Source organism: Oncorhynchus tshawytscha, linkage group LG16, assembly GCF_018296145.1.
Source record: "Oncorhynchus tshawytscha isolate Ot180627B linkage group LG16, Otsh_v2.0, whole genome shotgun sequence".
In the NCBI taxonomy this organism is placed as follows: Eukaryota; Metazoa; Chordata; class Actinopteri; order Salmoniformes; family Salmonidae; genus Oncorhynchus; species Oncorhynchus tshawytscha.
Genome location: NC_056444.1, coordinates 54,090,109 through 54,106,294, shown reverse-complemented (window position 1 = coordinate 54,106,294; position 16,186 = coordinate 54,090,109). Strand labels below are relative to the sequence as shown.

The 16,186-nt window shown below is 44.7% G+C and overlaps 2 protein-coding genes across 3 annotated transcripts in view; both read left to right on the top strand.

Annotated features, from left to right (window-relative positions):
* The window catches only part of mtor (mechanistic target of rapamycin kinase), a 132,689-nt gene that overhangs the window by 441 nt on the left and 116,062 nt on the right, over nt 1-16,186 (top strand). The window contains exons 2-20 of one of the 2 annotated variants that reach the window (XM_042299362.1): nt 340-481; nt 687-795; nt 965-1,197; nt 1,734-1,934; nt 2,109-2,243; nt 2,551-2,826; nt 3,275-3,383; nt 3,779-3,962; nt 4,175-4,303; nt 4,541-4,785; nt 5,338-5,553; nt 5,769-5,974; nt 6,688-6,810; nt 7,116-7,199; nt 9,299-9,391; nt 9,673-9,807; nt 10,082-10,211; nt 14,344-14,594; nt 15,052-15,138. In XM_042299362.1, coding sequence (XP_042155296.1) covers nt 353-481; nt 687-795; nt 965-1,197; nt 1,734-1,934; nt 2,109-2,243; nt 2,551-2,826; nt 3,275-3,383; nt 3,779-3,962; nt 4,175-4,303; nt 4,541-4,785; nt 5,338-5,553; nt 5,769-5,974; nt 6,688-6,810; nt 7,116-7,199; nt 9,299-9,391; nt 9,673-9,807; nt 10,082-10,211; nt 14,344-14,594; nt 15,052-15,138 — 3,075 coding nt within the window. In that variant the 5' untranslated portion in view covers nt 340-352. Of the gene's footprint in view, nt 1-339; nt 482-686; nt 796-964; nt 1,198-1,733; nt 1,935-2,108; nt 2,244-2,550; nt 2,827-3,274; nt 3,384-3,757; nt 3,963-4,174; nt 4,304-4,540; nt 4,786-5,337; nt 5,554-5,768; nt 5,975-6,687; nt 6,811-7,115; nt 7,200-9,298; nt 9,392-9,672; nt 9,808-10,081; nt 10,212-14,343; nt 14,595-15,051; nt 15,139-16,186 lie in introns of both variants that reach the window. The other variant, XM_042299361.1, reaches the window with a different exon arrangement.
* Nucleotides 12,679-13,997, top strand: LOC112215921 (intelectin). The gene has a single exon (XM_024375423.2). It carries the CDS (start codon nt 12,742-12,744, stop codon nt 13,717-13,719), a length of 978 nt encoding a protein of 325 aa, XP_024231191.1. The 5' UTR covers nt 12,679-12,741; the 3' UTR covers nt 13,720-13,997.

Here is a 16,186-nt window from a genome sequence, read left to right as displayed (position 1 = left end):
TTGCATTTTGAGCTAACGGTAGGTAACATTAGCTAGTTAACTTTAGTAGTAGCTGTGTAGCTAGCTACCCATATGAAACCTGGCAAATGGAACCAACTTGACATGCTTTAGTTAGCGCGGTAGATGTCTAGCTCTGGCCTAGTTATCTAGACAGTAGCCAACTAAACTAAACTATGCGATTTACGATGAGGTTGAGCGGCGATTGTACATCGTGGAATTGATTTTAATCGGCAAGTTAGACCGTAAACTGACAATTGCAAGCTGCATGGTGGGTTATATAGACGACATCTGTTTGTGTATCTAGCTAGCTAGCTTGCTAAATTATTCTGCTATCTACAGGTCTGGCTCCCCAATGGTTATCATGTCTGGCACAGCCACGGTGCTGCAACAATTTGTCAGTGGCCTGAAGAGTCGAAATGAAGACACAAGGGCAAAATCTGCGAAAGATCTCCAGCACTATGTGACGACAGAGCTCAGAGAGGTACGACTAGCTAGCTCCAGTCTGTACTGTAGCTGCAACACTTGCATTATAATGCAACACTTTTACCAACTATCCTTATTTGACTACACACTCTGGAATGTTTTATGTTTCGTACAACATTGTCATGAGCTATGACCAGTTATGAGTTACATGCAGTGAGTGGGGTTTAATCTGATTGTGATCTGTACCTGCATTCTGTCCTAAGTTGAGCCAAGATGAAGCCACTACTTTCTACGATGAATTGAATCATCACATTTTTGAGCTGGTTTCCAGCTCTGATGTGAATGAGAAAAAAGGAGGGATTCTTGCTATAGGTAAGTCAGATGATTTGCCTCAATGATGACACAACTTGTCACAAATTAATTGCAAGGTCTAAGACACTCAAAGTTTTGTTCAATTTGTTGGGTGTTTACATTACTACTCCTGTCTACACACAAGTGAAGCTGACACAATCCATGTCACTGACTCGTTTATTTGCTCCAGTGAGTCTGATTGGAGTAGAAGGAGGCAATGCCACCCGAATCAGCCGCTTCGCCAACTACCTCCGCAACCTGCTGCCCTCCAGTGACTCGGTGGTCATGGAGATGGCCTCCAAGGCCATGGGCCACCTGTCCATGGCAGGGGACACCTTCACCGCAGAGTATGTGGAGTTTGAGGTGAAGAGGGCACTGGAGTGGCTGGGCGCCGACAGGAACGAGGGCAGGCGCCATGCTGCGGTTAGTGTGACACACACAGCTAGCCTGCTGTTTGTTTTGTCAACCACTATAGGATAAAACTGCAGGTGGTTGCATTTTCTGCCAATGTGGGCTAAAGCACTTATCGGGACAAGCCCACAGCCCTGCTCTGCTTTAGGAGCGGCAGGGTAGCCTAGTGGTTAGAGCATTGGACTAGTAACCGAAAGGTTGCAAGTTCAAATCCCCGAGCTGACAAGGTACAAAATCTGTCGTTCTGCCCCTGAACAGGCAGTTAACCCACTGTTCCCAGGCCGTCATTGAAAATAAGAATTTGTTCTTAACTGACTTGCCTGGTTAAATAAAGGTAAAATGAATAGGAGCTGACTTAGTGGTTTCTAGCTAAACTACACTTTTCACTATCCCTAATAATACCATCTCTGATGGTGAAAGGGGTAGTAATAACACTGTTAGTACAGTTTTTTGTTGTTGCTTTCGGTTAAAAAGCTTTTAATTGTAAACCAGCACAAGATGAGGACTATGAGTTAGAAAATGTCCCCTTTTATATTCTTACTTTACAGGTTCTTGTCCTAAGGGAGTTGGCCGTCAGCGCACCCACCTTTTTCTTCCAGCAAGTCCAGCCCTTTTTCGACAACATCTTCTATGCGGTGTGGGACCAGAAGCAGGCCATCCGTGAAGGGGCCGTGGCCGCTCTCAGGGCCTGCCTCATCCTCACTACCCAACGAGAGACCAAGGAGATGCAGAAACCACAGTGGTACAAAGTAGGTCCCTCACAATCAATATCTAATTTGTTTAACATTTTCTAAAACCATGGTGGTACAAAGTACGTCACTCACAATCAACATTTGATTGATCATGAGCCATAATTTTAACATATTTCAACCAGTTGCAATGAAAGCACTCACTATTTGTTTTATGTGTGTCCTTCACCACAGCAAACCTTTGACGAGGCTGAGAAAGGCTTCGATGAGACCTTATCCAAAGAGAAGGGTATGAACCGTGACGATAGGGTCCATGGCGCCCTCCTCATCCTCAACGAGCTGGTCCGCATCAGCAGCATGGAAGGAGAGGTCAGCCCCTCCCTGAACCATAAAGCACCACCACTACAGGTCACAGAGGACCACAACTTTGTCCAGTGCTTCCCATGGCCAAAAGAATGTGCAACTCATAGACCCTAACCCTTTGGTCACAGAAGTGGATGGGTGTAAGTAATATGGTGATGGCTTCACTCCATCGGGCTCAATAGAGCTTCTGCCATGTTGCTAATACCTATCCAGTTTATTCAGATTGGCAAACTCTGAACAAACACTACCTAGGGGAAGCATAGGTCCTATGTATTGCTTTCAGACTGAATCTCAACGTCTTCTTCCCTGGCAGCGCATGCGGGAGGAGATGGAGGAGATCACCCAGCAGCAGCTGGTCCACGACAAGTACTGCAAGGAGCTGATGGGCTTCGGCACCAAGCCGCGTCACATCACCCCCTTCACCAGCTTTCAGTCGGTGCAGCCACAGCAGTCCAATGCCCTGCTGGGTCTCCTGGGCTACAGCACACCCCAGGGCTTCCTCAGCTTCGGGGCCACGCCGGTGCCCGCCAAGAGCTCCCTGGTGGAGAGCCGCTACTGCCGCGAGCTCATGGAGGAGTGCTTTGACCAGGTGCCATTAGTTTGTTGTACTTGCAAGTGGAGGGTTGAAAACCCACTTTGAGGGTTGAGTCCTGAAATAAAGGTGTGAAGCATAGTGGTTCTCAACCTGAGGTCTGTAAGGGGAACTAGCCGCTTGGATGTTGCTGACTGTTCCCTCAGATAGTTGTCGGACTCTGACATTTATTTAGTCAGTGTTCAAGTGTTTGTTTCAATGTTCTGTAAGTGGTGGAGAACCATAGCTTGCCAGATGTTGATACAAAAAATAAACACTGGTGTAGCGCGTACTTTCATATACCCGATGCTGCGTTTACACAGGAAGCCCAATTATGGGCAAAATATCTGATCTGATAGGTCAAAAGGTGGCAAAAAAATCAGAATTGGGCTGCCTGTGTGACCGCAGCCTAAGTTTTGAGTTGTGTCGGATGTAACGACAGCTGCTGTGTGTGTCTCTTCTCCAGGTGTGCCGCTGGGTGCTGAAGTACAGGACCAGTAAGAACCCTCTGATCCAGATGACCATTCTCAACCTTCTGCCGCGCCTCGCCGCTTTCCAGCCACACACTTTTACAGGTCAGAAAGGAGTCTCACATGCAATATCCCTACTAGATATGGATCCAATCTTTTTTCAAGCACTTGATTTTCAAGCTAGATTAGTCAGGCTAACAAAGTTGAAATGAATCAATTTACCAGTATGAAAAATGTTGAGTTGCAAGGATGAATTCTGTTATTAAGTCATGTTTCCTAATTTAGAAAACATATAGGTGGCCACTCAAGTTAAAAATAGACTTTAATACTTTGAAAGAAAATTGTGTTTGTACTTTAAAAAATAGATATTATACCATTCACTGGTTTTATACCATTTGATAATTATTTTGACGATCTCAAGTGCTGTGTGTGGATATCTGTAATTTCTCTCAATTCTAACTTTTCTCGACTTTGACCAGTTGAAGTTTGCCCCCTCCCAGACCAGTACCTGGCTGACACCATGGGCTACCTGCTTGGCTGTCTGAAGAAGGAGAAGGAGCGCACGGCGGCCTTCCAAGCCCTGGGGCTGCTGGTGGTGGCGGTACGCGCTGAGATCCAGCCGTACCTCACCAAGATTCTGGAGATCATCAAGGCTGCGCTGCCCCCCAAGGACTTCGCTCACAAGTAAATTACATTTACTTTATACAAGTGACTTTGTTTCTGAAGTGATGTTCATACTCAAAGCGCTGAAATGTCCCCCTGAAATCAGTGTTATAGTTTAGTTGAGTCATACTTTAAAAAGGGTTAAAGTTTGAAATTCACCCTGTAAAGATAATACAGATCAATATATTATATGTCTTGAACTTAATTTTTCTAACGTGTGTGTGTGTGTGTAGGAGACAGAAGACCATGCAGGTGGATGCCACAGTGTTCACCTGTATCAGTATGTTGTCCAGAGCCATGGGCCCTAGCATCCAGCAAGACATCAAGGAGCTGCTGGAGCCCATGCTGGCCGTGGGACTCAGGTAGGGTTCATGACAACACCTCTCATTCCTATCCATTGTTCCCCATGCTTTGTGTAGGCAGGACTGGCCTCCGTATCCCAAATAAGTGTCGCTGCCCGACAGATGCCAGGCAGATGTGGATGTTTGGTATTGAGGCCCCTTTTTGTGTATGCCTTGGATGTGTGTCTGCCTATGCGCGTGCACTTCCTGGTTTGACGAAATGACTCCATAACAATCCACCATTGTCTTCTCCTGTAGCCCGGCCCTGACGGCGGTGCTGTACGACCTGAGTCGGCAGATCCCCCAGCTAAAGAAAGACATCCAGGACGGCCTTCTGAAGATGCTCTCCCTGGTGCTCATGCACAAGCCCTTACGCCACCCGGGCATGCCCAAGGGCCTAGCGCAACAGCTGGCATCGCCCAGCCTCACCAACATCCCCGAGGCCAGCGACGTGGGCAGCATCACCCTGGCACTCAGGACACTGGGCAGCTTTGAGTTTGAAGGTGAGACGCTTTACGGCAACAACTGAGAAAAATGCATGTTGAATGTTAAAATGATTGGATTGAAGCTATTCTCTCTCAATGTTAATCTAGCACTGGCTTGAAGTGGCTCCACAAGGGAACCTATGTTCAGGATCGAATTGTCCAATAATTAGTGAGTTTAACCGGAGGTTTTAAACATAACATTTTCCCTTTTGATGTCATTGGGCCAAGTGAGCAGCGACACTGAACGTCTCCCTCCTGAGTACAAGTACTGCCTGTGGTCAACTTGTCGCTGTAAGTTAGCTCGCTAGGCTAGCTAGCAAAGTTAGCTTACATGGCTAGTTGGAACAGCATATGCAGCTGAATTAGCTATCAAGCCATCGTTTCCCCTTCTGCAATTAAAATGTGTAGGTGAGGAGGCTGCAGCTAGCTACAATGCCACGTTCGCAAACAACGTCATCAGTGACAGCTGCTGTGCATTAGTGACCTCCCTCCGTTTCCCAATCTGCTTTCTTCCATTTGGTGCCTCATGAATTAGACCCTGACTTTCTCACCTCTCCTTGCTGTCCACAGGCCACTCGCTGACCCAGTTTGTGCGCCACTGCGCCGACCATTTCCTCAACAGCGAGCACAAGGAGATCCGCATGGAGGCGGCACGCACCTGCTCCCGCCTACTGACGCCCTCCATCCACCTGATCAGCGGCCATGGCCATGTGGTCAGCCAGACGGCCGTGCAGGTGGTGGCCGACGTGCTCAGCAAACTGCTGGTAGTTGGCATCACAGATCCAGGTTGGTTGTAAGAGCCGTGGTGGTGATGATGATAAGGTCAAATAGCCAGAATGCCTAGGCACTCCTGGGTTTGCTATTTTTTTCCCCATCCCGTTTAGTATTTTGTCACTTTATTTAGACAGCTTGAAAGGAGATATGATACAGAGAAAGGAAAACAGCATGAGTCTCACCCTCTCTCTCGCTCCCTACCTACCTACTGACCTCCTCCGTCTCAGACCCAGATATCCGCTACTGTGTGCTGGCCTCTCTGGACGAGCGCTTCGACGCCCACCTGGCGCAGGCGGAGAACCTGCAAGCTCTGTTCGTGGCGCTGAACGATGAGGTGTTTGAGATCAGGGAACTGGCCATCTGCACCATCGGACGCCTCAGCAGCATGAACCCCGCCTTCGTCATGCCCTTCCTGCGCAAGATGCTCATCCAGGTAACACGAGCAGTAGACTTGTCTTATTTGAGTAATTTTACCCATTTACCAGATAAGTTGAATGAGAACAGAATGTAATTTACAGAAACGGTAAACAGAAATTACTTATTTTACCTGTAGGTTATTTTGTCTATTTCTGTGCCAGATGTATTGAAAGAAAACAAAAGGCACTTCAGAAAAACCCACAGAGGTTGTTATTGAAGGGGGATGCTTGGCAATGACTGGAAGTCTATGGGTATCTGCTACAATGTTAGTAGATACCCATGGACTTCCAGTCATTGTGCTAATGCTAGTTATGATTGGCTCATGAAACTACCTCTAACTTCCTTCATACTGGACACAGACATAAACATGGCATCCACAAGTTCACCTGACTCTGGGGAAGTAGAAAAGGGACACATTGCCAAAATACTGAACTATCCCTTCAAATTTTAACCAAGATGCTAATGATTTCTGAGTTAGTGTAAGTGGTGGACCTTCCCTTTCAATAACACAGCAACAAATGGTAGCCAAGTTAATGTTTCACAATGTAGCTTGAATTACAAATGTCTGACTATGTTGAGGTATGCTGAACTATGGTGGGGTTTTTTTCCTACCTTTTTTAAATGACTTCTTGTTTTTAAATGGGATGTTTTATTAATTCAAGTTAATCCCATCTATCACTTTCATCAGAATGGCTGCTAAACTATGGTGTGTGTTTCTGCTGGTTCTAGATTCTGACTGAGCTGGAGCACAGTGGCGTGGGCAGGAACAAGGAGCAGAGTGCCCGCATGCTGGGTCACCTGGTTTCCAATGCCCCCCGCCTCATACGCCCATACATGGAGCCCATCCTAAAGGTACCTACCATCATTGGTGCTGCCCCATATGTTAACTACCCAGTAACATCTTTGTAACATGTTACAACATATTTGTGACAACTATGTAACATATTTTGAGTGTTTTGCTCACTGAAAGTAAGATGCAGTATATTTAGATTCCATCCAATAGGTACTACCGTTAGCCACCCTGTAACATCTAAAGAACGTTTTCCTCATTCAAATGAACATACTTTTAAATTAACCATTTATTAGTATTAAAAATGTTGAAATAATTCAAATTATTCAATTGACTGTTGGCTCTAAGCTCATTTTCTCTGTTTTAGGCCCTGATCCTGAAGCTTAAAGACCCAGACCCCAACCCTGGAGTGGTCATCAGTGTCCTGGCCACTATTGGAGAGTTGGCTCAGGTAAGGAGTCCTTTTTAACCCTGACAGTGAATGCTTGTGACGTTCAGTGTATAGATTTTCAATATTTAGTGTATTCTACTCTGTTCTATTCTATGTGCCCTGTATGCCTTTGTGTCTGCACTATGTACCCGTGTCTGCCGATGGTGGCCAACTTAACTTTCTCCCGTGGGAATCAACCATGTATTTCCCATTCATTTCAGTAGTGTTCACTGTGCCTGCTCACTCTCTCTGCTCAGGTGAACTGCTGGACTCCCCAGAAGGTTGAGGAAGTGAGAGTTGTTAGGGGCAGGCTGGCCCTGCAGCGCAGAGGGAGTGCAGGAGATGCCAGAGTAGGGTTGATGACAGTTTGTGCTGAGGCAGTGCCAGGACAGGTAGAGACCATCAGGTTCCCCCAAAGAGACAGTCTGAGGAAAAAGACTGAACAGGATTGTGTAAACTCAATATGTCAGGGTCGTGTTCAGTAGGGTCACACCATTGCAAAATGTATTGAAACAGAAAAGAAAGTGTGTCTTATTGGACAAATTCAGATCAATTATGTATGTAAACCCTGGGTTACTGACAAGGGGGCACTATTGAAGCCACTGCGCAGCCATCTTGGTACTCCTCCATTGTAAAACAATATTTTGGAAGCTATATAAATGTGTTTATTAATGTCTACATTGTTTTTTCACATGTTTATTATATTACAGTCACCTTAATGCATGCTTTTAAATTATACTGAACAAAAATATAAATGCAACATGCAACAATTTCAATTGATTTTATTGAGTTACAGTTCATATAAGGAAATCATTCAGTTGAAATAAATTCATTAGGCTATACTCTATGGATTTCACATGACTAGGAATACAGATATGCATCTGTTGGTCACAGATACCTTAAAGAAAATGGGCCTCAACATCTCATCACGGTATTTTTGTGCATTCAAATTGCCATTGATGATAAAATGCAATTGTGTTCATTGTCCATAGCTTATACCTGCCCATAACAACCCCCCCACCATCATGGGGCACTCTGTTCACAACGTTAAATCGGCAAACCACTCACCCACACACAGCCGTGGTCTGCGGCTGTGAGGCCAGTTTAACGTACTGCCAAATTCTCCAAAATGATAATGGCGCCGGCTTATGGTAGAGAAATTAACATTACATTCTCTGGCAACATCTCTGGTGGACATTCCTACAGTCAACATGCCAATTACACGCTCCCTCAACTTGAGACATCTGTGGCATTGTGTTGTGTGACAAAACTGCACCTTTTTAGAGTTGGCCTTTTATTGTCCCCCGGCATAAGGTGCACCTATGTAATGAACATGCTGTTTAGTCAGCTTCTTGATATGTCACACCTGTCAGGTGGATGGATGATCTTGGCAAAGGAGAAATGCTCACAGGGATGTAAACCCATTTGTACTCAAAATTTGAGCGAAATAAGGTTCTGGGATCTTTTATTCCGGCTGATGAAACATGGGACCAAAACTTTTCATGTTGCGTTTATATTTTTGTTAGGTGTATATTATGTGAGCTAAACATGCACATATTTTCTTTTAGAGAGTACATACTAATCTTACTGTTCTCACTACAACAACAAAAATATTAAATACATGTAATTTTGTCCTTTGAAACATTTAATTGAAATACTGTAGAGTTCTATTCATTCCTATGGAGGACTGCTCCTACTGGGGAGTACCAATATGGCTGACCGGTAGCTTCAAAGCCTCTCAATGGCCAATACATAGCGACAGCAATCCAGGGTTTATATACATCATTGGTTCAGACGGTGCTTCCCCGTTTCAAAATGTTTTCTCCCTACTGAACACAACCCATGACCAGGCTACAACAGTTGTAAACATCCAAGAGTACTGTGTATAAAATGTATTACGAACGGAATATGCAATGTTTTTGTGAATTTTTAATATTACAGGCTGAGTGGATCAAAACTGAAATACGAGACTGAATACAGTAATTTGTGAATCTGTTAGGTGAAGTGAAATGCAGGGTTACTAAAGATTAGACATACAAAGATGGCTAGGAGATCTAACAGTAGGCCTCTTTGCACCAGAGAGGCGAGTTCTAATTGGTTGTTGTCACACGGCCCCCTAGGTGAGCGGGCTGGAGATGAGGAAGTGGATGGACGAGCTCTTCCCCATCATCATGGACATGCTCCAGGACTCCTCCTCATTGGCCAAGAGACAGGTACATATGCACGATTTTCTAGGTACAACTTTGGGAGGTGACAGGCTTGTTCAACAATTGTGACACATAGTTTCTTTTTTATTCTCACGATATCTTCAATTGCAAGCCTTTCCCCCAAGCATATCTGGTCATGTTAATATTACATTTTCCTGATTTTTTAAAAGGAAATTTTTCTATTTTCCATACGATCCATGTTTTTATACATGTTACGGGACTATTTGGGATCCAATTTTTTTGTGATTAGATGACTTTGTTGTAAGTAACACCTTATTTTCCACCAGGTGGCGCTGTGGACTTTGGGCCAGCAGGTTGCTAGCACTGGATACGTGGTGGAGCCCTACCGCAAGTACCCCTCTCTTCTGGAGGTGCTGCTCAACTTTCTCAAGACAGAGCAGAACCAGGGGATCAGAAGAGAGGTACCATTCATTATCCATTTGGGCTTTTCCCCTCAGTTTTATTGTTGCAATGATTAAACTGGTGACACCTCGAATCACAACTCAGAATTGCACTTCTTGTTAAGAATTATATGGAGTTACGCTTTATGAGGTTGGCTTTTCCAAATCCTCAAGCCCTGTTGTAAGTGCTGTGTCAACTTTTCTCCCCCACCTCACGTTTCACTGTTCTTGTCGCATGTTCTGTCTATTGACATTCACGATATGTTCCATTTAATTCTGTTGCTTTGTCTGCCAGGCTATCCGTGTGCTGGGCTTGCTGGGAGCCCTGGACCCCTACAAGCACAAGGTGAACATTGGCATGATTGACCAGTCACGAGACGCTTCCGCCGTCAGCCTCTCCGAGTCCAAGTCCAGCCAGGACTCTGGTGAGCACCCACTGCCATCTTCAACATCTCACACACACACACACACACACACACACACACACACAGTCTGGAGCCTTGCTCATCAACATTGACCCACATATTAGGCCCTAAGGCTTGGAGTCCACCAGGCGTCAGCCTACAACAACAGACTTTACCATAAATCCTGATGTATACGACTTTGTAATGATTTTAGAGGAATTTGGCATATTTTTATATGACCTAATGGTCCACGCGCTGGCGAGACCAACGCCTTGACGTAATTTGGGTCACAGGAGTAGGCTACACTGTCCACTGGAGATTACGAGTGAACTTCTGTACGTTTCTACGTTATATCCATGCCATAAATCACAAATATTTTGCATGAATGCAGGTAGGGATTCGATTCCGTGTTTTAGACTGGGCCCCCGAGGCATATTCATGCTTTGACAGAGTCCCCGAAGATAGTTCCATGTCAATGTCACATTACGTCATTGAGCTCACACAAGGCTCCACATCTGATAATACAATGTGCAGTCTCCTGTGGCGCAATCTTTTTAAGTCAGTTCAGAGAAAAACAGCTTGCAAAAATGACAGAAGAAATCACATTCAAATCCAACATTCAGCAACTTTTAAACAACTTTGTCATATGTGAATGAATTTACCAGAAGCATTGTAAGAAGATAAAAAATAATGTCAATAAGGAGCTATGTGTCCCTAACACACAGATGCGCTGTGACTGTGCTCTGCGGAAGGTGGTAGATTTAGCAGTTTGGCCTGCTTAAGGGGCTCAGTCTGGAATTGAAGTTATCTCTCTCCAATGTAGGATATGGTTAAAGCCAAGGTCAGTGTCTGGAGCAGCTATAGGGCGTGTTCCACAGCTAAGGCGAGGCAACACAATAACCAACGGTTGCGTGCCACGCCATCGGCTGACAAATTGCTGTAACATTTGATGTGGTTAGCTGATCCTTAAAATACCTATCCAGGCGTTGTAAGATCTGTCAAGCATCAGCAACTTCTAAGTTCTGGCATGCGGCTATAGTCTTTGGCAGCTTGCTGCTGCTGTGTACTGGGGGTCCTGTATTTCCTGCTTAAGTGCTGGAAAGTAATGGGCTATGTCAGGGGTCTGTAACTTGTGGTTCCGGAGCCGCATGTGGCACCTTAGCTGTCCCTTTGTGGCTCCAGTGGTTGGCTAGGTGCTCCAGACCTCTCTTGAGCACAACCACAACCCAATGAATACAAGTCAGGCTAAGGGAGTTGGACACCGGGGGATCAAGAATGATAAAGGTATAATGTAGTAGCATGCTCAGGGTGAGATCCGATACAATGCTCCTGTCCCGACATTACTCTGTACCCTCTGACGCACAGTAACAAACCTAGATCTGTTTTGTTCGGGGGGGAAAGTTGCTGATGTAATTGGCACCAAGTCTCCATTGTTCTCTTCATGTTATCTTAGGCCTACTAAAGGCCCGATGTACTGCGCGTGAGGCAATAGAGAAGCTGGCCTGTCCAAAGGAACACAGGCGTTCTGCCCAGGTGCTCACCTATTGTGTCTTGCTCTAGACTAGAGCGTAAAGGGAGGGAGAAGGTATTAAGAAGTGTGGTACTTGCATTAAGGGCTGAAACTCGACTCCTATGCTAGGCCAATGAAACGTTGAATATCAGATATATCGGTCTCCCTGACTCGACCATAAAACCAAACCCTGCTCACGGCAGCAGACAGGGTTGGCCTTGGTCACCTAGGGTCTTGAGACCGTGATGCAAGAATCCTTGGCTTGGGAGGATACTTCAGTATTTTGGCAATGAACCTGTTATCTACTTCCCTGGAGTCAGAAGAACTCATGGATACTGTTTTTAATGTCTCTTCGTGCAGTTTGAAGGAAGTTGCTAACTAGCGTTAGCGCAATGCCTGGAAGTCTATGGTAACTGCTAGCATGGTAGTAGATACTGTAGACTTTCAGCCATTGCCTAACGCTAGTTGGCATTGGCTTGCAAAACTACCTCTAACTTCCTTTTTATACTGGATGCAGAGACATAAAAAGGAGTTAATCGGACTCTGGGGAAGTAGATAAAGGGTTCATTGCCAGAATCCCAAAGTATTTCCTTTAACATTAAATGCATTATGAAATAGGACCTTGAAATGATTTTAGAACTTTTTACATTTAAATTTCATCGCAAAATATTGAGAACATTCAATTGTCCAACAACACAGAATACAGCAATTATAATTAGAGCCCCATGATGGTAGTGACTGTCCATTATTGCGTGCTTATCGCCATGTCATGTTTGTTGTTAACTGGGGTTGCAACATTTCGGGAACTTCCAATCGGGTTTTCTTTTAAACCTGCAGATTTTGGGAAAGTTTCCGGAGTTTAGCAACCCTATTGACAACTTAATAAAAGATTAACTTTATTTGGATGTTGAGTGGGTCACAGTTGACAAAAGAGACATTGGCCCTAAGGGTATAAATATAAGCATTGCCATGGGTTGACAACATACCTTGTCTTGGACACAGACTGAATAGATACTTCACTGAGAACTCACCACAGAAGACATGAAGTATTGTGTTCTCCTGATAATGATCCATCTACTGTTGGTGGAACTGCCTCAATTTCCAGAAGCACTACAAGGAAACGTGTATGCAGCAGCTACAGTTGTTGCCGCAACCGATTTAAGACTGAGGAACAGGTCAAGTTACATTGGCAGAAGCTGTAAGGAAATAAGGGACCGATATAATCAACATGAAGATGGGCTGTACTACCTGACCACAGCCAGCGGGACAGTCTACCAGACCTTCTGCGACATGACCACCGCTGGCGGTGGCTGGACACTTGTGGCGAGCGTGCACGAGAACAACGTGTATGGGAAGTGCACAATGGGTGACCGTTGGTCCAGCCAGCAAGGCAGCAACCCCAACTGGCCAGACGGAGATGGGAACTGGGCCAACAGGGCCACTTTTGGAACCGCAGAGGGTGCCACCTCAGACGACTTCAAGAATCCTGGGTATTATGACATTGTGGCAGAAGACATTTCGGTGTGGCACGTTCCCAACAACTCCCCTATGGAACACTGGAACCTAGGCGCCATCATCCGTTACCACACAGAGAGAAGCTTTCTCTCCATTCAAGGGGGAAATCTGCATCAACTCTTTAAGCTCTACCCAGTGAGATATAATGCTGAGGCAAGTGGGAACACAGGACCTGTCATTCCAATTGTGTACGACTTTGGGGACAAAGAAACCACAAGACAACTTTACGGACCCAACACAAGAAACCAGTTTGAACCGGGCTTCATCACTTTCAGGCCAATAAATAATGAACTGGCGGCCATGGCTATCTGCTCTGGGGTCAAACCAACAACTGGCGGCGACACTGAACATTACTGTATTGGTGGTGGTGGACATTTCCCTGAGGGAGCCCCTCGTCAGTGTGGCGACTTCCCAGCCTTTGACTGGAATGGTTATGGGACCAACACAGAATGGAGTGCATCAAAGAAGTTAACTGAAGCAGCTGTGTTACTCTTCTACCGTTAAAATTCTTCCTGTTGATTATCAATGCGTAATATTACCGCAATGTTTTAAACAAATGTATCCATTGTTATCAAATGTATGTAAAGATTCATTTTGTTTGTATATAATGTACATAACAGAACTAGGATTTTAATTTGTTTAATCTATAAATGCCTTCTCCCTGCAGTAAGATGGAATACTTGTATCATAGTTTCCTTGTTATAAAGTAGAAGGAGCGATGAGTATTATCACTGTGTGAATATGAATGACTGAAATAAAGACTACTCTAAAGGAGAAATTGACAGCAGTTGGTCTTTCGTTATGTTTCAATATGCTTTGTCTTATAGGCATGAAAGACATGCCACCGTTTTGAGTTTGTTACATTTACTGTGCATTGTTCAGTGAACTGCAGTACATTGTCGAATCACAACACTTCCCTGTGTAACATCAATATAAACATAACATGTCAAGAAACAAGAAAAGGTGGCCTGTATTTTTCTAATGAATTTTTTATTTTAGTGGCTACAAACAAATAGAGGCACTGTACCTTCACAAAAGGATGGTTTGTTTCTCTCAGTGGCCTGAAAATAATTCAAAAGTAAAAAAAATAGGCATGTGTGCTAGAATTTTTTTCTCTATCCCTCTCAGCCGACTACAGTACCAGTGAGATGCTGGTGAACATGGGCAACCTCCCCCTGGACGAGTTCTACCCGGCGGTGGCCATCGTGACGTTGATGCGCATCCTGCGTGACCCCTCCCTCTCTAACCACCACACCATGGTGGTGCAGGCGGTCACCTTCATCTTCAAGTCCCTGGGCCTGAAGTGTGTCCAGTTCCTGCCGCAGGTCATGCCCACCTTCCTCAACGTCATCCGCGTGTGCGACGCTAGCATTCGAGAGGTAACTTGCTAGCTACTGCTAGCTGGGAACTATGTCGTGTTTCATGATTTCTCCTTGTTGATTGGCACTTGTGGCTGTTTAATTGTTGTGTATTTCTTTGTTTTAGCTGAAATTAAGTACTACCGCTAGTCGTTTTGTGAAATAATGGATTTTTAGAGGTAGCTGGGTAAAAGTCAGGGTAGCTGTAAAGTTAAGGCTGTGCCATACTTGTGAAGGTAGAACCTTTCCACTTCAGTGTTTTTACCTGCTTTTTTACGAAGTTGTTTTGCGCCAACCCATTTTTATTACAACCGTACGCTTTCCGCTCCATAAATGGGGGGTTTGAAATCGGGAGTCGAGATGCACGTAGCTAAAGGATTGACCCACAATCAGATAGATAGTTTCCCAAGCTAAGCCTGACTGGTGAGCAATCAATGTGTTTTGCTTACACCTGCTATTTTCTCTCCCTCTCTTTCAGTTTCTCTTCCAGCAGATGGGGATGGTCGTGTGCTTTGTAAAAATCCACATCCGCCCCTACATGGATGACATCTTCACACTCATCAGAGTGAGTTGCCTCTTCAAAAACAAGGCCCCCTTTCATTCTCTCTTTTTCCACTCGCTCAGAAAACAGCAGCGAACTCTTAATTGTGTACATTTCTCTCTCGACTTTCCTCTTTGGCTCTAATGTGCAAGGGGAAATGTGACTTGAGCGTGACTCTCTTGGTGGCACGAAGCCTGTTTGTCCATCCAGAATGAAAGTTGCTCCATTAAAAGCCGTTTGTTATGGAGAAGTTATTTTGTTTGTAGAAAAGTTGTTTTCAGAAATGAGTATTTGGTTGTATCTATTCTACGTTCAGGATTGAAATATTTTATTCAACTGCTCCACTCTACAGTGTCATTCCTTCCCAATTAACTGAGACCTTCACTAGTGCAAAGAAGAAAATACCTGTGTGAAGTCCTACTGTGAAAGCAACTGTTAAAACCTTCTATGAGCCCATTCAATCTTGGCCGCAGGAGGTTTGAGTAGTTTGTTTTTGTGTGTGTGTGGGGGGGTGATTTATTATTGGTTAAAAAAAACACTAGGCCACTCTTGAACGTCTAAAACGAAATCGAAAGTAGGTAGAAATTATAATGGACCTTTTTTTATATTTTCAAATAACTGGTCCTTTTTCTCTGTTGAATTTAGAAAATCCAGATGTGGCCCTCGCGTCAAAAAGTTTGGCCACCGCTGGTCTAGCACTACATACTCATTTAGCAAGGAACAGCATATCAAATGTCCATTATTTACTGTAATCAAAATAACATTCTAAATCAGCAGTCAGTAACTTTTCCGGGAAGCTGAGCCATTGCACATTTTAGCTGGAGTTAATAAATGGTGAGTAAAACAAAGGGCTCTATTCATTGTAGTAACTGTCTACCTCATGCGTCCAGATGAGGGGCTGGAATAGCCATTCGGGACTTCGGGAGGTGAAATCACATAATCTGTTGTAGGAATAGCAGCCCTAACGTAGGCTAGTTCCAGTCAGAGCAGGAAAGCGGGGGTTGGAACACTGGCCACTCACAAAATACCTCTTAAGAGCTTTCATAGCTGAAGGCTATTGGCCCTTCAATGT

Bases quoted from the DNA above. Each gene is read 5' to 3' on its own strand.
- LOC112215921 (XM_024375423.2), top strand. From the start codon at position 12,742: ATGAAGTATTGTGTTCTCCTGATAATGATCCATCTACTGTTGGTGGAA.